Source organism: Diabrotica undecimpunctata, chromosome 8, assembly GCF_040954645.1.
Source record: "Diabrotica undecimpunctata isolate CICGRU chromosome 8, icDiaUnde3, whole genome shotgun sequence".
Taxonomy (NCBI): Eukaryota; Metazoa; Arthropoda; class Insecta; order Coleoptera; family Chrysomelidae; genus Diabrotica; species Diabrotica undecimpunctata.
The window spans coordinates 107,501,462-107,526,264 of record NC_092810.1 but is presented as its reverse complement, the minus strand read 5'-3'; the positions used below and the strand labels follow the sequence as shown (position 1 = coordinate 107,526,264).

At 34.3% G+C, this 24,803-nt stretch overlaps 2 protein-coding genes across 2 annotated transcripts in view; both read right to left on the bottom strand.

Annotated features, from left to right (window-relative positions):
* Positions 1-532: 532 nt before the first annotated feature.
* LOC140449047 (uncharacterized) lies at positions 533-2,563 on the bottom strand. Its single transcript, XM_072542186.1, has one exon. The coding sequence runs from the start codon at positions 2,561-2,563 to the stop codon at positions 533-535; it is 2,031 nt and encodes a 676-aa protein (XP_072398287.1).
* Positions 2,564-7,332: 4,769 nt separating this feature from the next.
* LOC140447821 (uncharacterized) overlaps positions 7,333-24,803 on the bottom strand; it is a 32,181-nt gene continuing 14,710 nt past the window's right edge. Inside the window, exon 2 of the mRNA XM_072540702.1 lies at positions 7,333-9,470. Coding sequence (XP_072396803.1) covers positions 7,596-9,470 — 1,875 coding nt within the window. The 3' untranslated portion in view covers positions 7,333-7,595. The remainder of the gene's footprint in view (positions 9,471-24,803) is intronic.

Below are 24,803 nucleotides of genomic sequence, written 5' to 3'. Positions count from 1 at the left end.
CGGTATTCTTTGGGTTTTTAAGTGGACTGTATTATTCTAATTGTCTATGGTATGTAAAGAATACTAGTAACTTACAACTAACCTTTATTTCTTTACGTAGTATAGGTAACACAACCTAGTGGGTACTATATGTGACAATATACGTGGTTACACAAATTTATAGTTTCACAATCGCGGAGACAAATTTTCTTATTGCTAAACACTTGAGAGAGAGACACGCTCTGAGAATCAAATCACAAATTTTGTTATTAAAGCACCATATTTCTTCCGCGAGAGTTTCTAACAGACCGACCAGGGTTTTTCTTGGGACCGTCGGTCGCCGGTGTCGGGAACAGGTCATTTTTAACGGGGTTTAGTAAGTACCGTTAGAGTTTATTGATGGAGTGAATAGGGCGTCTTGGCATACAGGGTGGAGTACAGTTATGAACAAAGGGAAATATACTATTTTGAAAATTACAGGGTTGTAAACAAAATCAGTTTACAACCATACTGCCCCCCAGAGAATGTCTACTATATTGTAGCTTTACTTTTACTATAAGGCGGAAGAAGGGCCAAAAACATGCGTTGAAGTCTCATCTGGCGGTAAGGGGATCAGTCTAGTGATAGGGCGAATGAACGTTCCACTTTTCGTGCGAACTTGTACTGCTCGAACGTTCTGGTCTTTTCCTTCATAAACTTCGGTCACCCGAGCTAGTGGCCACTGTAAGGGAGGGTAGTCAAGGTTTTTAACCAAAACTAAATCGCCGACTTTAATATTAGGAGTTACGTGAATCCATTTGGGTCGGTTTTGGAGCCGATTTAGGTAATCCGAGGTCCAACGCTTCCAAGAGAGTTGCTGAACTCGAGTACACTGCTGCCAGCACTTCAGTCGATTATCCGGAGTGCATGAAATATCTACCTCTGGATAAGATAACAGGGGAGCACCTATTAAGAAGTGTCCTGGAGTAAGAGGCTGTAGGTCTAATGGATCAGTAGACAATGGGAATAGAGGGCGAGAGTTAAGAATGGCCTCTACTTGAGCAAGAATAGTGCAGAATTGTTCAAAGGTATATACAGAGTTACCGGTGATTTTAATCAAAAGTGACTTAGCACTTTTAATTGAGGTTTCCCATAATCCACCCCAGTGTGGGGATCTGGGAGGAATAAATTTCCAAGTGATATTTTGAGAAGCAAGGAACTCGTGAAACACATGAGGCTGTGTTGAGAAATGTTTTCTAAGAAGAGTGAGATGGTTATTGGCACCCACAAAATTAGTTCCATTGTCACTGTAGATAATGGATGGGATACCACGTCTAGCTATGAATCTTTTCAGACTAGCCAGGAAGGCGTCTGTTGTGAGGTCAGACACTGCTTCTAAATGGACTGCTTTGGTAGCTAAGCATACAAACAATGCTATGTAACCTTTAGATGTAGGGGCTCTTCTCAAGGAAGAGGACTTTATGCAAAAGGGGCCTCCAAATTCTATTCCTGTGTTTTCGAAAGGTCGTTTCGATGTGACTCGTTCACGAGGGAGATCTCCCATAATTTGGGTTGAGGCGATGGCATTAAACCTAAAGCAAGTGTTGCATGAGTGTATTATACGTTTTACACACCTAAGTCCGTCAAGGGGCCAATATCTTAAGCGGACATTGTTTAAGGTGGTTTGAGATCCTGCATGTCCCAGACGCTGATGCTCTGAGGTGAGCAATAGTGTAGTGAAGTGATTACGCGCAGGGAGCAGTAGAGGGTGTCGTTGATCAAAGGGTACATCCGAATACTTGAGTCGACCACCTACTCTAAGTAATGTAGACCTGTCAATGAAAGGAATCAGTGAAGCAATTTGCTTGTTAGGTAACAATCGACCTTGTGTCAAAGATAGTATTTCGGACTTAAAGAAAATGGCTTGAACTTGACGTATTAGGAATAGTCTGGAATCTTGCAATTCCTTAGGAGACAAATGACCAGATAAGCGGTCTTTATGTCGGGCATTGTACACAAACCGACGTATGTACGCCATAGATTTTATAAGTTTAGTGAATGATGAGAATCGGTTTATATATTCTATCCAACAATTTTCCTGAGTTTTGGTATATACAATAACTCCTTTCTTTTCTTCAGGGAGATTGACCATAGGCTCAAACGAGGTATGTTTAAACAAATAGCTAGATCGATCTAGTAGAAATGATGGTCCAGATGCCCAAAAGGATCTGGCCTGATCTGAAAGCTTGCCCCGAGATAAGAGGTCTGCGGGATTGAGTTCAGACTTTATGTGCTTCCACTTTGGGGAAGGGCTAGCGTTTTGGATTATTTCCACCCTGTTTGCCACAAAGGTAGACCATTTTTTGGAAGGTGAGTGCGCCCAAGAGAGAGCTACCATAGAATCTGACCACAAGATACTGTCAGAAATGGTAAGAGAACGAGATATTATGGCATAAAGCTTGGTGTAAAGACTGGTTAAGAGAACCATTGCACACAACTCAAGTTTAGGTATAGTGAGAGGTTTTCTCACTGGAGCTACACGCGATTTTGCAGCAATAAGTGTAGATGACACAGATGAATCAGAGTATTCTGCTCTTAAATACATGCAACATCCATATGCCTGAGTACTGGCATCACAAAACCCATGTAATTGGACTTGGACTACGTCCTTTTCATCGATTATGCACCGAGGAATCGAGAAGGAGGACAGGTTGGTTAAACTTGACAAGAACTTAAACCAACTGTCTAAAAGATCGGGATCGGTTATAGTGTGGTCCCAAGAGAGAGTTTTGGCCCATATTTGTTTGCATTAGAATTTTTCCGTGAACAATTACAGGATTGACAAATCCTAGAGGGTCATAGCACTGCGCTATGACAGAGAGAATCTTTCGTTTGGTAGGTGAACTAACAGTAAGCGACTCTGGAATGGCAACTTGGAATACATCAGTTGCAGGATCCCACTTAATGCCTAGCACCTTGCATGGCCCTTTTTCAGGAAGAATGTCCTTTGACCCGCTGCTAAACTCTGCAGAAGACGCAGCAAGAGATGAATTGGATCTGATCTTGTGTATACTGAAGCCAGCGGAAGAAAGAGTAGAGCTTAACGAACGATGCAGTGAAATGATTTCTTCTTCAGTACTACAGCCTGATAAGATGTCATCCACATAAGTCTGATATAATAGGGTGTCTTTCACTGCCGTTGAACAAGAGGTATTTTGAGCAATATCCTTAAGAACTCGACAGGCAGGATATGGAGCACTCTTTTGACCAAATGAAACTGTAGTTAGTTCAATGCAAGAGAATTGGTCTTGTGGAGTTTCTCGCCACAAAGCGTTCCGAAGAAAGTGAAAGGAGGGGTTTAGTTTCACCTGCCGATACATTTTCGTTATGTCAGCAGTAAATGCAAATTTATGAGTTCGGAATCTGGTAAGAATTTCGAACAGTTCGGGCTGAACCTTAGGACCGCGGAGAGTGATATCGTTTAGGGAGAGAGCTGAAGTGGTCTTAGCCGAAAAGTCGAAAACGACTCTCATTTTCGTAGTAGAGCTTTGGTCTCGTACAACTGCTAAATGTGGGACAAAGTATTTATTCTCAAATTTGGAGTTACAAAGGGCCAGAGGGACTTCCCTTCCGTGTCCTAGCTCAATATACTCCATCAGAATTTTTCTATATTCTTCCTTTAGGAAAGGATGCTTGACAAATTTCTTCTCAAGGGAAAGGAATCTGTTTTTAGCACACATAAATGAATCGCCCAATTCTTTGTGAGCTAAAGGGTGAATGAGAGGGAGGTCGACCTGGTAGCTGCCGTCTTTCAGAATTTTAGTCGTCCAAACAAAGATTGCTTCGGCAAGCTCATCCTGTTCCGAACTTTTGGAAATATCAAGCTCTTGTTCCTGTTGGAAAAAGCGATCTAGGGTTTCATTAAGTGATTCCTCGGTTTCTTGAAAACCGAGGGTCGAGTGAAATGTGTACGATTTTGGGTGTGCATTAGCCACTCCTGCATTTTTGCAATGTAGGAGTGGCTAGTAACTGCTGATAATATGAGCGGATTATCTGCCGTTGGTTACTATACCGGCTATGTAATAAATCTAAAGCTATGACAAAATTATCATCAGTTACCGGCAACCTATCAATTAGCTTTAACGCTTCTCCCTTTAGGTATGATTTTAAATAACAGAATTTCTCAACATTTGATGATAACTGTGAATTATTGACAATTAGGGCTCTGAATAAGTCGATAAACGAAGGATATTCGATGCAATTTCCACTAAATGTGGGTAAGTGAATATTTGGTAGCTTAATATTTATATGAGAGTGGCCACTACGAGAGAAATTATCAGGATCTGGTCGGGAAGACACTTGATTTAAGGCTTCGACTTGAGCTTGTAGGGTACATTTTAGATCCAGACATTTATTTTCATATTCCTCTCTGTCCTCTGAGTCACTAGGTGAGTCCAGTAACTCAATTTCATTTTGAATGGAGTCATATTTAGCTAAGTTCTCCTTGAGAAGGTCTATACGAGACAACAACTGATGTTTATCATCACAAGAGGTATTAGCGCTGTACCACTTTTCTATGCGGGTGAATTGCGCCTTGTAAGTACTACGCTTTTTCTTAAGAGTGTCCATGTTTGTATTTACAAACAACGAGTTAACTGCAAATTTACTAAGAACTACTTATAATAAAAATACTAAGAAAGAGAAGTATTTTTTGCTAAACTAACCTAACCCTTCGAGTAAAATACAAAGATCAGACACAGAGTGAGAGAGAGAGATGCAGAGAGGTATATATTTTTTTTAACAACACTTCTATTGAAATACAAAAGGGCAAATGCTGAACAAGACACAGAACGAGAAATAAAGAGAAGTATTCTTGCTAAATCCAAATGAGAATAACAGTATACAAAATAAAATGAATTATTCAATATAAATAAATTTTACTTTAAAATATACTATGCAGCAATATATAAATTAAGTTTTCTATTAAGAGTAAAAATGAAGAATTAAATTATATTTAAATTGCAACTTTGTGACTCGCACTGTAACAGAATCACCAAATATCATGAGAAGAGTGATAGCTTAATTGATCATCTACGGTTCTATATTACTGTTAAATACATAATTATAATAATGCATATGCCAATCTGGTTTACGATGAAATAAATAAAGACATGCAGAATAAAACAACTAATTCGTAGCTTTTATTATTCTCGTAGCATCACCTGAAACATACAAAAAACATTCCAGACCGGCATAGCTTTCTCAAATTTATACAATCTAAATTATGTTCTAAATTACTTAATTATATTCACTTCTGAGAAAACAATCTGCTTATAATTATATGTGTTTAATGCTATCACTGCACTTTGTTTATTAAGGAAAGAGTTTACCTCGATACACTAGGCTTTCGGGGAGGCCTATGTCTACTTGCGTCTGCTTTCTGCGGCTGCTGTGCACCTTTCAACTCGATTGGGCTTCAATTGTAAAGAGCTAATCATGGAGAATCATCCATCCGGTTCGAAGATAGACCATGGAGAAAATACCGGCGTTTGAGGTGGAATTATGTGTGATTCCACGTGCTTTCAATCTTCAACTAACTTATACCGCCGGTATTCTTTGGGTTTTTAAGTGGACTGTATTATTCTAATTGTCTATGGTATGTAAAGAATACTAGTAACTTACAACTAACCTTTATTTCTTTACGTAGTACAGGTAACACAACCTAGTGGGTACTATATGTGACAATATACGTGGTTACACAAATTTATTAGTTTCACAATCGCGGAGACAAATTTTCTTATTGCTAAACACTTGAGAGAGAGACACGCTCTGAGAATCAAATCACAAATTTTGTTATTAAAGCACCATATTTCTTCCGCGAGAGTTTCTAACAGACCGACCAGGGTTTTTCTTGGGACCATCGGTCGCCGGTGTCGGGAACAGGTCATTTTTAACGGGGTTTAGTAAGTACTGTTAGAGTTTATTGATGGAATGAATAGGGCGTCTTGGCATACAGGGTGGAGTACAGTTATGAACAAAGGGAAATATACTATTTTGAAAATTACAGGGTTGTAAACAAAATCAGTTTACAACCACTCATGACCGTCAAAACTAAAAAGTTGGAATATCTAGGACACGTAATGAGAAATCAAGAACGTTACGGCCTTCTCCAGCTGATTCTCCAGGGGAAGGTAAATGGTAAGAGAGGACCGGGAAGAAGACGCATTTCCTGGCTTCAAAATTTACGAAAGTGGTATAACACGACTACCACTGAACTGTTCCGCGCTGCAATAAACAAAGTAAAGATAGCCGTGATGATCGCCAACATCCGGAACGGATAGGCACTTTAAGAAGAAGAATTTATAATCTAGTTGGCAAGAACACTCCGTAGTATAGGAAGCAGAACGGAACGATCCAAACGAGGAAGACCTTCGTCAGTTCAAGAGGAAATTGAATCTAAGAAAAAGAGGGGTAATGTAATGCCGCTTCCACCCAAGGACGTTCGACTTGACAATGAAAGCCATTTTCCTAAATGGAATTCTACAAGGTTAAAGTGTAAGTTACCTAATTGTCACTCACAAACGTTTGTACTATGTGAAAAGTGCTCAACGGCTTTGTTTCAATAAGGACAAAAATTGTTTTAAAATATTTCATACACAATAAACCACACTTGTTGATTAACCATTAATGTAGGTATAGATTACATAATAGTTATTATATATTTTATATTATACATATAACTGTAATAATTTAATTTAACTTAATTGAAAACTCATCCTTCTTCAACATGAGGAATCATCAATTAAACCAATTTAACATTTATAGCTTGGTTAGATTGCATGGTTTGTTCTTATTCTGTTTATAGTAACAATAAAGTTCCTGTTGTTTTGGTTTTGGAACCATCTTAGTATTGGGATTTGGACTTGACATGATTTATAATTTAATCCTGTTTGTTTGCTGTCATACAGTTCTGGCCATATAGTTTTTAGCTGAATTTTAAGTGTGGCATTCAAATCTGTATATGGAATACACTGGTAATAAAAAAAATAAAAATAAACGTACAAAAGTTTTTAAATATTTTTTCGTCAATCAGCTCATTATTTTTATTCAGTTTTCAAAGTTTTGCGAAAATAAAAAAATTGCAGTGTAGGGTGAAAGTTATCTACTTTAAAATGTATAATATATGTCTGAATTGGACAAGGAAAAAAAAGAGATAGCTTTAATAATAAAAACGAGAAAGCTGCAGAAATCTAAAGGAATAACTAGCTTGCAGTTCTATTTAACTGTGTTTAAATTGGCATGTTAATAAACAGCTAATATTCGTAGCGGAGATTGCAGTTGAAAAAGAAGAAGGGGTATCTTAAATAACAAAAATTAAAGGTTTAAAAATTTTATTTTAATATGCATAGAAGTTATTTAGTACAGTTTTCGGCAGTGGTTTTTACAGTACTGTTTATAAGAATTTGGTATTTCATATAAAAATGTTTTTTTAATAATTGTGAGCACTTTACTGTTTGATTTAATATTACTGATGTCTTCGAATTGATGCTAATTTCCAATGCTTTTTATTTAACAGTTTTTCAAACCAAAGTTTTATTTAACCTACATTATCAAATTTTTACTAAACCTAGAAAATTTTAGAATTGTCGAGTTTTTCGAACCTTTTTATCGTTAACCTTTCGTTTAAACGGATTAATGTCCAAATGAGCATTTAATAATAAGTCATCAGCTTGATTTTGTTGCTGAACTTCCTCTTTTGATTGCAACTCCTCAAGTTTATATTGAGCTTCTTCATCATCTTTGTAATTAATAAAGAATACGTCAGGATTTACAGGTTTTGCGGTGGGACCAGGTTTTACTATAATTTTTTGCTCTTCTGGTTTTTTTACTAAAACATACACCACGGTCTTCTCCGGTGATTCCTGTTTAGGAGGAGTAATTTCGATAGGTCCAAGAGATGGAGCCGCAGGTGCTTTAATGTATACTACATTAACATGTTTCTTGTTTGGTTCGAAATATATTCTTGGCTTTACAGCTTCTTCTTCAGGAGCGGAGAAGAAGTATACGTTCTTGGTAATCGCTGGTTTTTCGCTTTGGCTTTCAATCGCTTCATCATCTATTCCAAATGAATCGTATATAGAACCTCCACTTGTTTTACTTTGAATTCTGATTGTATTTATTTCGGGAATTACCCTGGAGGAGCTTTGCAGGCTTGGGTTATTTTGTAAAAATAACCGACTAAAATCAAACGGTGCAGATGTAGTGCTGGATATAGAACCTTCACTTGAGTAGAAAGCATTATTATCAGCTGCTTGTTGAATATGTGAAATATCTGATCCAAAACGCGATAAAAGTTCATTATTTACATTATATGGTATGTTGCTAGACTGCAGACCTTCATTTTGAAATGGGGCTGGTGATGATGAAACTGATTCTTTATTAAGTTCAAAGAACGAAGTTGGTGGTGCACCGGTTGTTGTAGAACCGAAGCCATTGAACAACAAGTTGCTGTTCACATTTTGTCCATAACTTTGTAGATTATTTGAAACATCAGACCCAAAACGAGATAATAAACCATTATTTAGGTTAAATGGTATGCTAGTAGATTGTAAGGCTTCATTTTGAAACGGAGCTGGTGTTGAAACAGATTCTCTATTTAGTTCAACCAATGAAGTTGGCGGTGCAGTTGTCGTTGATCCGAATCCGTTAAACAATAAATTACCATTTACATTTTGACCATAACTTTGTTGATTGTTATAAGAATCAGACCGCAAACCAGATAATAGGCCACTATTTGCGTTAAATGGTATACTTTCAGATTGTAAGCCTTCATTTTCAAGTGGAGCTGGTGTTGAAACAGATTCTCTATTTATTTCAACCAATGAAGTTGGCGGTGCACTTGTCGTTGATCTAAACCCGTTGAACAACAAATTACCATTTACATTTTGTCCATAACTTTGTAAATTTTGTCCATAACTTTGTAAATTTTGTCCATAACTTTGTAGATTTTGTCCATAATTTTGTAGATTTTGTCCATAACTTTGTTGATTATTGTAAGAATCAGACTGCAAACCAGATAGTAGGCCATTATTTAGGTTAAATGGTGTTCTACTAGATTGCAAGCCCTCATTTTCAAGCGGGGCTGGCGTTGAAACTGATTCTTTATTTAGTTCAATAAAAGAAGTTGGTGGGGCACTCGTCGTTGATTCAAAACCATTAAACAACAAGTTACCATTTACATTTTTTTCATAACCCAGATTATCAGATAAATCAGACCTAACACCAGATAATAATCTATTATTTATGTTAACTGGTATAATAGTTGATTGGAGGTTATTTGCGAAATACGGGGCTGGAGTTGAAGATGGTTGTCCATTTATTTCTACGTATGGAGTCGTTGGAGATGCGGCGGTAGTTGATCCGAAGCCTCGGAACCAATGGCTAGGTAAGCTTCTAAAATAAGACTCCAACGGACGAGAGGCCGCCCTGACTGTGAGTATGAATCCAAGAAGCTGAAAAAAGGATTTTATCAGAAAAGTGTTAACTTGTGTTTACATACATGTGTTATAACTCAATATTAAAAAATCTTAATTTCCTATATTAAAATTTTTGTTTCGATATACCGATGGTACTTGTAAAATACACAGGGCCTGTACCATTAAATTTTAACATTTGGGCTGGTGAGAATGAAAGTGGCATAAATTATAATAAATAATAAAATAATAATAATTTTTATACATCCTGAGAGATCATTTACATGATATAGGAGAGGTCGAGTACAAAATATTAGTAAAACATTACAATTTCAGAATTAAAAGATAAAAAGTACGTAGGATTAATTATTTACATCACCCAGATATTCACTTACACTGTAGAAACAATTTTGCAATAGAAAAGATTTTAATTTACCTCGAAATTTATTTAAATTTGTTTCAGATTTAATACTGTTGGGATGATTAAAAAGTCTTATACCCATATAATACTGGGATTTTTCAAATCGTGTTGTATTATGTTTTGGTACTCTGATGAAGTCATTTTGCCTAGTTGAGTACTGGTGATAATCAAAGTTTAAATGAAAACTAGTTATATTGTTTTTTACATGTAGTATACATTTAAAATATATATATAGAAAGTACTGTTAAAATGTTGTATTTTTTAAAATATTGTCATGAATGCCGGTATTATTCTTTTCTGAGAGACAAGCATTCTTGTCGCGTTCACAGCACTACCCCAAAGATTTATATTGAAGACCAAGTGAGAATAAACAACTCATAATAAACATTCAATAACTGTTCCAGTTTAAGAAAACTTTTTAATTGCAATATTGCGTAATAACTACTATTTATTCTTTACAAACATGATTAATTTGAAATTCCCAGCTCCCAGACTCATAATCTGATCATGAGTCATTAAGTTTAACGAGGATCTTTCTCGAATGTAAAGATTTTTCAATTTTTTTGTAGCAACTATTACGTTTATGGTATCAAAATACTTTTGAGAGATCAAAGGAAAGTGCTCTCACAAAATCTCCCCGATTCAGAGCGATGTGAATGAAACTAAATAATTCAGTGATAGTACTCTCTGTTGATCTTCCAGGCAGAAACCCGTGTTAGTTGGAACATAATATACTGTATTTACTAAGGAAACTATACATTCTTTTATATATATTCAGTCTAAAACTGAATTAACTCCACTCTTGAATATTGGAGTTACAACTCCAACCTTCAAGCTATGTTGAAAAATACCCTGTTCCACTGATATATTCACTAATACATTTTATTAATTTAGTTGATATGCAATCAATACCTACTGAGGTAACATTTTTCAAGGAGCTAATAACCTCTCTGACGTCATACTCATCTACAGGAAAAAAATAAAAGGATTTATCTACCTATTGTGTGATATAATGATCAAAATTTGTATTTTTAACAATATTTATGATTTTATTTCTAGGGCAAGTAGTAAAATGCGTTTGCCATCTCATATTTATTAGTAATAATTTTATTAGCAGGTTGGATTTTATTTTATTTTATACCCCGTGTGTGGGATGCGGGCCACTCAAGTAGAATTCACCCACAGTATCTTCTGACTTGATCGTAAAAAGTAACTAATAGGAGCAGCATCCCGTTGTCCTCTTCCTTGATATCCTGTCGACACTTAACCCTCAACGACCGAACCCCGATACCCATCTCCAACTCACCCCGTGTGAGGTTGGAGTCCTTTGTCCGTGTGTGAGTGGAGAGGACCGTCTGAGCGTGGGGGAAGCGGGGCTTATATATGTCGTGCAACATATCAAACTGCGTTCAGAACGTCCAAACCAGACACGCACTCCTAAATATACCCCAGGAGAAAACCTGCCGCGAAATAAAACATCAAGTTGGGGAAGACTGGTCTCCTGAGTCCTGAAAGACAACCAGTCTAAAGAAAGAATACCTTAAACAAAAATTACCTGGTCCTCCAGGTTGGGGGTTGAGACGTCAGGTTGGTTCCCTGTCACTTGTAAAAAACCGCATTTACCAAAAAGCCTAAAAGTTGCCTCGGAACTTCGGATGGATCAACCAGACAACGACAACAGCTACGAAAATGGACAATGAACATTGGCACTTGGAATGTACAGAGCATTAACGGAAAGGTGGAAGAAGTCATCGAAGAAATTACCATTTGAACATGGACATAGTTATATTGACTGAAACAAAGAAGAAAGGATGTGGTACAGAGACAGTGAAGAACTATGTACATATATATAGTGGGGTTGAGAAACATCATCGAGCAAAAAGAGGTGTATCCGTAATGATACATAAAAAACATCAACGCAAAATAACAGACTTTGAAGCCGTAGATGAAAATATCATAAGAATCAACATAACAATCAACCAAAAACCTGCAACTATTCTTGGTATATATGCAATCTCTGATGATGAACCTTATGCTGTTAAAGACGAATTCTTTGAGAAAATCAATGGCGAAATTACTAAAATTGGAAGTACTAGAGAAGTAATCATAGCAGGAGATCTGAATAGTAGAGTCGGGCAGAAGGAAAACAACAAAGTGGTAGGTCCGCATGGAGAAATAACCCAAAATGACAATTATAAAAGAATAATTCAAATTTGCGAAAACCATCAACTAAAAATAACAAACGGATTTTTTAAACACAAGGAGATACACAAATATACATGGATCCAAGTAACCAGAAATTTAAAATCGATCATAGATTACGTGATTACATAACAAAATACAACATTACACGTAATGGACACAAGAGTATATAGAGGATTATCATGTGATTCGGATCACTTTATGGTAAAGTCCGAAATAATTTTTTCGTTTAGATCCAAGAAAACAAAAGAACCACCTGAAAACACAGAAATTGTTAATACAACAAATTACAACCTGGAATTGAAACCTACAACATGAAAGTACGAGAACACTATATTAACGAAGACTAAATGAAACATTAATTACTATTTAAATGGGAATAAGCCACAATTAAAGGTTAAAATACGTTTATTGACGTTTCAATTTCCACTTCGGAAATCGTTCTCAAAATACAAACATTTGTTTAATTTACTAATGTTTGTATTTTGAGAACGATTTCCGAAGTGGAAATTGAAACGTCAATAAACGTATTTTAACCTTAAATTGTGGCTTATTCCCATTTAAATAGTAATTAATTTAAAATGCCACAAGAAAATAGCTTCAGAACAATAAATGAAACATTAGTAGACATAATCGAAAATGTATTCGTGGAAGAAGTGTATAAAAATATAATAGACAGCGTGCAAACAGCCGCAAAAGAAGGGCTTGGTTTAAAATCTCAACGACACAGTAAAGAGCTATGGTGGACCGAAGACATACAAAACCTAATAATGGAGAAAAAGAAAGCGTACGCACGGTGGCTAAGTACTAAACATCAAGTAGACAAAGACAAATATCTGGATTTACGAAGAACAACAAGAAGAGCAGTAATAGCAGCAAAAAAAGAAATGTGGCGTAGGAAATGCCAAGAGATCAACACTTACATAGGCGGAAGAATGTGTTCAGAGACATGGAAACTTTTAAACAAAATAAAGATCACAAAAAGAAATACTACTTCTATTCAGTTAATACCAACAGAAAAATGGAAAGAATACTACGAAAATTTGCTAACAGAAAGTAGAGCAGAATATACCACAAATCACCAACGGAAGTATTCGTTGAAGGCGAAGAGATACTAGTGGGAGTTGATATGGTGAAGAAAGCTGTAACTGAACTAAATAATGGTAGAGCTCCTGGCCCAGAAAACATTCCAGCCGAATTAATAAAATGTGGCACAGATAAACTCTTTCTAGCACTTACTTGGTGTATGAACAAATATATAAACGGTGTCACACCACCCAGTTTATGGAAATTAGCTTATATTTCTTCCAAAATGGATGTGTTTAGAAGATCATAAGGTATATCCCGCAGGGAAAGAGTTCGAAATGAGGAAATTAGACGACGAATTGGAGTAGACGATTACTTAAGAACAGATATTGAGAGGAAACAGTTACTTTGGTATGGTTATGATCAAAGAATGGAAGACACAAGATTGCAGTGAAAATTATGCAGTGTACCACCAAACAGTAAAAAACGAGGAAGACCCAAAAATACATGGAAAGAAGGGGTAACCAAGGCAATGAGTACAAGGGATCTTAGAGATGGCCAATGGGACGATAGAAGGACGTAGAAGTTAGGCATCGGGCAACGTCGAAAGACGTTCTAAAATCCATATATATATATATATATATATATATATATATATATATATGTATATATATATATATATATATATATATATATATATATATATATATATATATATATATATGGACTTTATCACAATTAGTACGTTTTACCGTATAACATTTCAAAAAATGAATTAAGTCTATTTTTTAAAAATTTTATTTAAAGAATCCTTTATAAAAAGCATACTAATATAAAAGAACCCTTTTGAGCAACATCACATCACAGAATGTTTTCGGAATGCCTATTTAATCATCAGTGTTTATCCTAAAATAAGAGTGACTACTTTAACTGAAGCATACGTGAAAGTTCAATTTTAACTAGGGTTATAGAACGAAAAATGTGGTTTAAAATACTTATTAGGTTTACATGTTTAACACTACTAAATATCTGGGTAAAACTGATTAAATATAGTTAAATTAACTTTAAGTTACATTGTTGCCGATAATATTTCAATAAGTTTTGGACCAGGGAGGATCAGAGGAAGAACTCTGCCTGATTTATGCACGATTTGTAAAGTTAGAAAGCGCTTAATTAAATACCCTATATATCGCAACAATAAAACAAAAAATAAAATAGTAGTCTCAAATAACTACGGAAGTTTGAGCATCAGTAGCACATTGAGTTTGCTTTTTCAAAGCTTTTAAAAAATACGCTAGAGAAGAGCGTGCAAAGAATTATAAGAGAAGAACACAGAAGTTTTAAAGCTAATGAACAAATATCGAACGAGAAAAGAGAGAACGAGGATAGAATTATGGAAAGTGCAAAGTGAAAAAAGAACTATAATATATACTTTTTTTAGACAATAAATTTAACTATGAATTTCGGCAAACCAAGATTTTTAGATACAAGTGTCTCTCTTATATTCTGTTATATTTTTTAAGTACGAGCTTTAACTTTGTGGAATTTTTGCCAGAGAGATCATTTCACAGAGCTTCAGGCGTCAGTTGAATCTTTTACCCTGTTTCAGGTAACCAGTGTCGATGCACACTAGTCCAGGGAGACCAATGGCTTTACGTGTTCTCCGAAATATGGTAACGACTTGAAAATTCGTTGTCAATACTGAGAATTAAACTCGAACGTTCCGGCTTGATATGCCAGTGTCTTGGTCACAGCTACGGTCACCACTCAATATTAATCAGCCAGCCATGACATTTTTAAGACGCGCCTGTAACACACATCTTAAAGGTAAAACGAAATAAGAATAAGACTTACTCACAATCAATTTAACAATAAATTTTTCTTAAAAATTCTTTTTATCTATTTGAAATGGACTCACACAGGCAACATATTCAAGACATCTTAAAGGCTTCAATCCCTTTTAAAGAAACTTCAGAAACTTTCCAAGCGTCTACTTTGTGTAACAAGGTAGAAAAACAACATATATGGATGGGGACTGGTTCTGAATGATAAATCATCGTTTCTAAAGATATATTTTATCTTAATATGCATATAAATATATCCCATAAATCTATGGGATGTAAGGAGATAGTGATGCCCAACATATAGCCTCTCCTATTCAAATGCCATTCTCACCTGCTAATTTGATAGTATAGATCCTGGTTATCTAGTACATCCTGCTAGAAAACTAACGAGACTCTGAAGTCCCAGTGTTATTCCGGGATAAGCAGTTGACCATTTGTTGACCAACGGCTTCGGGCGAATGAGCTAGTAAGTGCAAGGATACTCTGTTGTCCCGAGACTAAGAAATTAATCTCGAAGGCGAAAGAATCAAGAAAATGGCCAACTGCATCAGAATGCAGAAAGCGACGAGAAACCACTGTATTAAAGGTCCAGGTTGACTTTTCTAGTAAAGCTATCAAGACAAATACAACTAAAGTGAAAACAGTCACTTATCATGGAATACGGAAGCTAAGATTCGGCTAATATACGGAAGTCAAGTGGAGGTGATCCACCTTTAGATCACAGGGCCTCCTAGGTCGTTACCCAGTAAAGCCCTGTGACTAAATAGTAAAATATCGCTAAAAATTGAATATTAAAATATGTAACTGAAATGTGAAGACAATGTATCAAGCCAGAACACTTCATAATACCATTCAAGAAATGACCAGACTTTGAATAGGTATGATGGGCAGAACGAAATAAGGTAGAAAATAATGGTGCTTGTAGTGATGAAAATCATATAGTATATATCACTCAGGAAATGATGATCGTAGCAGGAAATGATGAAGGTCACATATGTATGGTTCATATTGGTCATATAACGAGAAATTAAAAATATATCCGTCTATAACTCATCAATAAAGGAAAGATCAAAGAGGACCGGGAAGAAGAAGAAATTCCTGGATTAGGAATATACGACAGTACATCAACAAAACATTTATAATAGAGAGTTTTAGAAAGTTAATCGACAAGATAACATGGGTTAAAGTAGATGACAATGAAAACGGATACGAAAGCCTAAGAAGAAGAAAATGATCAGGAGATTTGGCCTTTTGTGGGACAAATTTTTGAGAAGTCATCACATGTAAGTTTTACCGTTTGTTTATAATCGTAACTTACATCGGTCAAACTGGCAGAATCTTTAACAAACGTTTAGCAGAACACAAAATGGCTTTCGATAATAGAAAAATAGATTCTACATACGCTTTTCACCTTCTAGGTTACAATCATTCTTTTATGCCCAATTTCAAACTCTTCATATTTAAAATAAGGGCCTTAAGCTATCTTTATTACAATGTATGGAAATTAATAAATTAAAAAATACAGATATAATTTTTAATGACTATCTTGAGACAAACAGCTCTCTCCTCCTCAACTAAAATTTATGAAATGATAATAAAGATATATCCTATGTATATAATCTTACGAATCAATAGTCAAAGAAGCAGATCGACTACTTTAATAAGCTGATAACATCAAACCTTGATATTGTGTATATTCTGGTTTCATTAAATTAGACACTTTATATTCAATATTTAAATGAACAACTCATCTTCTGCCAGATGTTATTATTGCTTTAGTATTACCTTAACCCAAAAATTGCGCAATTAATTTATGATTTTATGAGGTTATTAGTACCATTTCCACTATATGTACGAAATTATTTAATGATGTACTTGTTTTACTAAAATTCGCAAAATATACAGCTCTTAGTGCTATATCTACAATATTTTATTTATATTAAATACTATTCTGATATGCATTTGTCATTTTTGGTTTTAAAATATTAAATTTACCTATTTTATTGATGTTACACTATAATAATATTGCCGTTTATTAATATATTTCGGCAAGTAATGAAAATCGATTGACATTATTAAATAATATAAAATTATAGATGTTTGTCTAGTAAACAAGTAACAGAAAAATTTCTCTGACAAGCATAAACATATAATACAAGATAGACTGTGCCTGCTCATGATACTACGACAACAAGATAAAGCCACGCGCATGAATAACACTGTCTCTATGACTTCGTCAACGAACGACAAAAAATGTTACATGTTTTATTTTATAATGCATTTGTTATGCAGTTTGCGTAAGTAAATATAGTGCTACAATTTGGGAATAAAATTCTTAAATATAATTAGAAGTAGATTGTGCTTTCAATATTTTAAAAATGGTAAACTGTGCGATAGTTGGTTGCAATAGCAATAATAACAAAAAACTAAAAAATCTATCAAAGGTCGGTTTTTTACATTCCCGCGAAAAAAAAAAACTTGCCAAAATTTGGGTTGAGAAATGCATGCAAAAAGAAAAAATAAACGTTTTTACAGCAAGTGTATGCTCAAAGCATTTTACTGAATCTGATTACCAGTTTAAAGAAAAATTGTTGGGTTATCCAGAAACAAAATGGAAACTAAATCCAGAAGAAGGAAAAGACAGTTAAGATTTGATTTCACGTACAGGGCGCTTGCGCATCCGCTTATACGTATTTCGGCCTAATAGGCCTCATCAGAACGGCTTTCGCAATCGCTCTGAACGTGAAATAAATCTTTTCTGTCCTAGGAAGCAACTCTAACATGGCTTCGTATAGACGCAATGTAGCGTCATCTGATAATTAAAAATGTCCCCCATGTCTCTCATAACATCTTTATCAACGTCTGTTTTGCCTTGCAATTCTTAGAAGGCACAGATTAAAGCGAAATTCTGAATTTGGTTTCGAAAATTAGTCTACGATTTTAAATCCAGAAGCTATACCTAATGGTTATTTACCAACTGAAAACCCTTCTTGTTCCGCATCACAATCTAATATAAAACACCGGGCAGAAACAAAAAAAGGAGACAACTAGACGAAAATATATTGGATAAGTGAGTACTTACAATGCCAGAAAAAATGTTTATTGATTTAATTTATTACATTCTAGTGTATCGCCAGCGGTAGTATCCAAAGACAACCCAGGAAACATGGAAATTTGAAGGTAACAACCAAGAAAATAGTTACTGTTGTCTTTCACGTTCAATTGGCACTCACGCTAGTTCAATTTAAGATGCAGAAAAAATTGGACAACTTGAAGAAGAAAATAACCAATTATTGCGAATTATGCTGGAAAAAATAAAGTCAGAGGCAGATGCTGTAGAAAAACTATTTACTAAAGGTTAGTTGAGAATGGTCCATTGAAGACGTGGCTTCAGCACTTTTTATGTATGCAGGAGGACCACGATCTTATCGTTTATTACGTAAACGAGAGTACCCTCTGCCTGGAATTCGTACTTTAACAAGATGGGCGTCCAATGGTGAAATTCGTCCAGGTAAACATTGTCAAAATTTATTTAAATTAGGTATATTTCTAACAAGCAAATATTTTTTCTAGGAATATTGAAAATAATTTTGAGTCTCATGAAAAATTATGGGCTAACAAAACAAGAAAAAGCCTGTATAATTATTTTCGATTAAATGAAAATTCAAACAACATTTAAATATGATAAAAAACGCGATATTATTTTGGGACCTCATAAATATGTGCAAGTTGTTATGGCCCGGGATATTTGCCACAACCAATGACCAATGACAAAAAGAATTATTATTTGAAATAATCGAGAGTTTGGAGAATATTGACTATCCAGTTTATGTATTCGTAGATGCACCACATATGATAAAATTGTTTAGAAATAATTTTTTGGACTCTGGTTATGTTTTAAATGGAAAATTGATCAATGTCAGACCGATAGTCAATTTGCTCAAGTATACAAGACAGATATTGTTCACAAAATCAGCGAAGAACTTTTAACAGTGAAAGGACCTCAACGCCAAAAAGTTAAGTTTGCAACAAAACTGTTTTTGCACATTCTTTCTAAAGAACTAACTAGATTGGGGTCTTTGGGAAAATTTGAGAATAACATCAATTGGCTAGAATGTACTGAAATTATAAAATAAATTAATGACTGGTTTGATATATTCAATTCAAAAATTCAAGAAAAAGATACAAGACATTATATTAAAGCGTATAAAACATCTTTAAATGAGCAAAATATTATTCTAGATAAAATGGAAAATCTTGTAAAAAATATTCATCCATCTACTTCAAAGTCTTTACTGCCCTTTCAACATGGTATTATTGTTAGCATTAAATCTTTGCAACTACTCTTTTTGGATTTAAAAAAGGTTTCAACATCAAGTATATAACAACATACAATTTAAATCAAGATTGCTTAGAAGGACTCTTCTCAGTAATACGTGCGATTGGAGGTTTATATGATCATCCGTCTCCCTTGCAATTTAAATACCGTTTTCGTAATTTTATTATGCGCCGGAATGATGAAGTTATTTCATTATCAGCCACTGTAAGTAACGTACCAGAAACAACGAACATGTCGCTTCAAAACATGAAAGCAGGAAGATTGTTATGTTAGATTGTTATGACAATGACATAGAAGATTCGGTGATGATAACCAAACCAATCTTTAGTCGATTTAATCATTCAGTAACTTCAGAAAATGAAAACCATCAAACAAATTTTGAAATGGAAGAGTTCTATTGGGATGGACTAGAAAATTTAACTGGTTTTATAGCTTTCAAGCTAGGACATGAAGAGGGTTTGGGCAATCCTACAAATAGTAACACTTCGTTCTCATGGGTAATTCAACTCTCAGAAGGCGGTTTGGAGAGGCCTTTAGAAACATTACTAATGAAGTGTCATGAACTAGAAAACATTTTTTGCCAATTCAATGTGGACACTAGGAAAATTGTTAAGTAAAATAAATCAAATATATGTAATATTGTTTTTATAATTTTAATACTTTTTTGAAACTTGTTTTTTTTTTATTTTTTAAACCATTTTTTTATTTGAAACGGTTTATTTTAAGTGCCGTACTTTTCTGAATGTCTATATTTTTGCCGTAAAAAAACTATGAGTTTTTTTTGTATAATACATATACTGAATTATTTTACTGGTATGATTATAATTCACCAAAGTATAAACTAAACATTATAACAGACGAACGACAATTTCAATTATTTAATAACACGAAAATGTATAAAACTCTATGCTTTCCCATAACTCTCCATACAATTTTGTCGTGCGGTGACGTCATGCGCGAGTCGGTTCCAAAGTTGTTCTCGAAGTGGTTTTATTTTGTTGTCGTATTATCATGCTACCTGCTACAATACAATCGCATTTCCCCAGTTCGATAGAGAAAACTGACGCAAAGCAGTCCCTGCATCTCTGTCTAATGGGTCGGGTTTATCGACCACGTGACCTTCTGATTGGTCATTTGAGTCACGTGGTCAAGCGGCAAATAAGGAAAATTCGGTTTTTAGAAAAACTAACCCTGTTTAACTCTAAATTTCCTTTCCTTTTTGCATTTTTCATATGATATTTTCAATACACAAAAAGGCATAAGGGAGAAAATCGTGGTTGAACTTCGTATTAAAATCCGACGGGCTATAGAGGTTTTTTGCATATTTCACAGACGTGGCACTGACCTTTTCACCTATAATGCAACTTTATATTTATTTTCCAAGATAATGTTGAATTTTAAAATTCATGTTAGTACAAGATACCACTGTATCACTACCTTCATAACGTAGTTTACCAAGTTTATTTCGGTCTTTATTTTTTAAATAAAATACGCTGCTTATGACGTATCGGCAGATTTTTTTTATATCAAATTAAAGCTATTTTTTTCTTAATTTGATGATATAAGGTTGCCTGAAAAAAACTGATCGTAAATTAGGGTTGCCAGCTATTAAAAACGAAGTATCATAGATAAAGGTAAATAAAGTTAGGACGCAATGACACTGGTTTTATAAGTGATAATATGTATATTATTATGTATATCTATCGACGCATGCTTTAAAAACTTACAATTACACTTCAAACAACTTACTTCTTACTTCTTACAACTTACACTTCAAACCATGAGTGTTGCGCACTAGGTGTCTTTTATTTTATCTATGATATCTCGCGTGTTTAGCAAGCTCAGCTAGCAAACCTAATTTTCGACCATTTTTTCTCAGGCAAACTTATCATCATATTAAGAAAAAGAAAACTTTAATTTGATATACAAAACATGCATACACGTCATAAGCAGCATATTTGATTTAGAAAATAAATGAACAAAATAAAATATTTGTCAAAAATTAATTTCTATTAATTGAAATAAAAATATTTGCTGCCACTCGGGACTTGTAACTTATTATTAATCTTTCTCCTAATTTTAAATGTATGTACAAATGTGAGTTTAATTAACTACTTTATAAACGTAGTGATCCTACATTCTGATCTTAGACTATGTGTGCTATAAATATCTAAACAGTTAAACATTTCCACATTATTACATATAAATTATAGTCAAATACTATAATAACCATAAGAATATATTAATTGAAATTGGACTCGAAAATTATTTATTCAAATTTATTTATTTGTACTATTAGGAATTTATATCCAAGGCTGTTTGAATGTCATACAAGTATCTCACATATTTATCGAAATTATATCATCCTTAAAAAGAATGTTAATGGGATCTAAATATCCGTACCGGCTTTTTGAGAAATATAAATAGAAATTGAACATAAAATTAGTAATTTATTAGTTTTAATATCTTTATTCCGGATTTTAAAAACTGTGTTTTGTTGAGAAAACGATTAAAATTTTATTGTGATATTTTCGTTTGTATTTTGATAAATTAAGCAAAAAATAACTTAAAAAAAAACGGCAAAAAGTCCGCGCAAATGTAATATAAGCATTTAAAGGAAAATTTTCTGAAATAAAAAGTAATTCTAAACATCATGGAAAGAAAACATTAAAATCAAGAAGAAATGTTGGAATAAGGTTGGCATGTTTGAAGAAGATACCACCTAATAAGAAGTCGCTGTTCGGCTAGAAACTTCAGAAAGTATTATAATTAGACTTTGATAACAATACCGTAATACTAAAAATGCGGGGGATAGTGATAAAAAGTGATAAATTTTATTGATCTCATGAGAATCTTTTTTAAAAACTGACTTCATTTGCGGAAAATACAAAAATTGCTGAAATATGAAAGCTTTAAAACGCATTTTGATTTTTGTCGATAGGACACTGATCAAAATATATCGAATTTTTCCCATCTAGTTAATACAAATTTTATTTAAAATGGATATCGAGCGTATAACTGACATATAAAATCGCCGGTCGCTTCAAGCATTGTTTCTGAGAGAACCGTTCATTCTGCATAAAAAGTGCTAATAAACATTTTTGTTCAAAATTATCTCAGCTACATTTTTTATTCCAAACATTATTTTCTACGGCGTTTAGTATTAAAAATTAGTTTTTTTTGCATTCTTCTTGGGGTCCCAAAATTAACATTTTCAGCAAAATTCAGCTTGTTCGTATAATTTTTAGATATTCAGTTACATTTTGGTCTCTGACGACTGGAGTAACGTTAGCTTTTTTATTTGCAGTTATGACGTCATAGAGTTGACTCCTAAAAATCATACAAACAAGCTGAATTTTTGAAGCTGAAGAATTTGTACACCGTAGAAAAAAATTTTTCAAATAAAAATTATAGCTGAGATAATTTTAAACAGAAGTGTTTATTATCACGTTTTCTGTGGAATGAACCGTTCGCTTAGGAACAACGCTTGAAGCGACCGTCGATTTGGAAGGTCAGTTCCGCGCGAGAAATCTATGTTTAATAAAATTTGTATCAGCTCGACGGTAAAAATTCGATATCTTTTGATTCAAGTGCCCTATCGACAAAAATCAAGATACGTTTTAAAGATAAAGAATGCAGTTTTTGTGTTTTGCCTAGAATAAACTCAGTTTTTATAAAGGTGTTAAATAAATAAATGTGGCGCGATTTTTGTCATTTTTACGACTCTCGCGAGATCAATAAAACCGATCACTTTCACTAACTAGTCGTAGCAAAATTTCGATTTTTAGAGATCAGTCTTTAGAACCTGTGACATGAAATTTTAATTTTGAGTTGTGGCAACAAATATGAGGCATTTGAAATATGAATAAAAAACGCAGAATTTAATGTTTTACATTAAAAACGATCGCACGTCATGGAAAATGCAACCAAGTAGACGGTTTTGGATGTAGTTTATAGCAGAAGTTTGGTTCTTTTGAAAAACCTTCTAATGCAATTGAAAAAAGTTTTAAATGTTTTAGATAGTTTGTTATGTAAAAGTTTAAACCCAACGTTTTTTAAGCTTATTTCAAATACCTCACATTTGTTGTCAAAACTCAAAACTAAAATTTCACGATATCAGTTTTAAAGGTTCTTCTTCTTCTTCTTCTTCAGCCTTCATTCATCCATTGTTGGACATAGGCCTCCTCCAATTGTTTCCACGCTTCCCTATCTTTTGCAATTCTCATCCATTGCTTTCCAGCTACAGCTGTTATATCGTCTATCCATCTCTTTTTGGGTCTTCCCACGCTTCTTTTTGTTTCTCGAGGTCTCCAGAATGTCACTTTATGAGACCATCTGTTGGTGTCTTGTCTTGCTACATGTGCTACCCATTGCCATCTCAATGTCGCTATTTTTTCCATGATGTCGGTTACTTTAGTTCTTCGACGTATTTCGGTGTTAGGAATTTTGTCTCTGAGGCTTATATTTAACATGGCCCTCTCCATCGCCCTTTAAAGGTTAGGTTCTTGTAATTAAAACTTACTTTATAGTGGCCAGTCGATGAAAGGCATAAATTCTATTGATCTCATGAGAATCATAAAAAATGGTAAAATACGCGTCACGTTCATTTATTTAACACCTTTATAAAATCTTAGTTTATTTGCGGCAAAATACAAAAATTGCATACAAAAGCCAAACTCTTTACCTTTAAAACGCATCTTGATTTTTGTCGATAGATCACTTGAATCAAAAGATATCGAATTTGTACCGTCGAGCTGATAGAACAAATTTTATTGAACAGTAATTTCCCAGCCGTAACTGACATTCCAAATCGATGGTCGCTTAAAGCGTTTTTTCTAAAAGAACAGTTCACTACATAAAAAATGCTAATAAACATTTTTGTTTAAAATTATCTGTTACAATTTTTATTTAAAACCTTTTTTTCTACGGCGTACAGATTCTTGCTTGGTAAGTCGATTTTTTTTTGGTTTTTAACCCCTTTCGGGGGTTTCAGGGAGAAGGCCGGGGGTAAAAGTGGTAAACTTTTTTGCATATTTTTTGAGATCCAAAAATTAATATTCTTGGCAAAATTCAGCTTGTTTGTATGATTTTTGAGGTTCAGTGGCATTTTCGTCCTTGACGACTGAAGTATTAGCCCATAATGTAACTGTGAGTAGTAAAACTACTACAGAATATGCTCACCTAATCTGTATGCAGCTACTTGAAGTATTCCAATATCAGCCAAAAATCGAGAATCTGGAATGTGTGAGCTTAGAAACATATAACCCAACCGGTGTACCTGGATAATAGATGGACAGTGGAGAGAAACAGGTATGAACCATGTAACTGTGACAGTGATTATCGTGAAGATGACAGGAAGTAAGGAGGGATGGAATATTGTACATAATTACTACATTCAAACAGTAATTAAAAAGAAAGAAGAAGAAGAGAAACACCAGCTGGACCAGCGACAGAGATAAGATGTAGATAAGAGAAGGTAGTGCTCCGGAAGTGTCGTCAGCCTTAGAGCGGCCATCCCACTTTCGGAGTACGATAGGTGC

Coding starts and splice junctions, on each gene's coding strand:
- LOC140449047 (XM_072542186.1), bottom strand. CDS start 2,563: ATGTATTTAAGAGCAGAATACTCTGATTCATCTGTGTCATCTACACTT.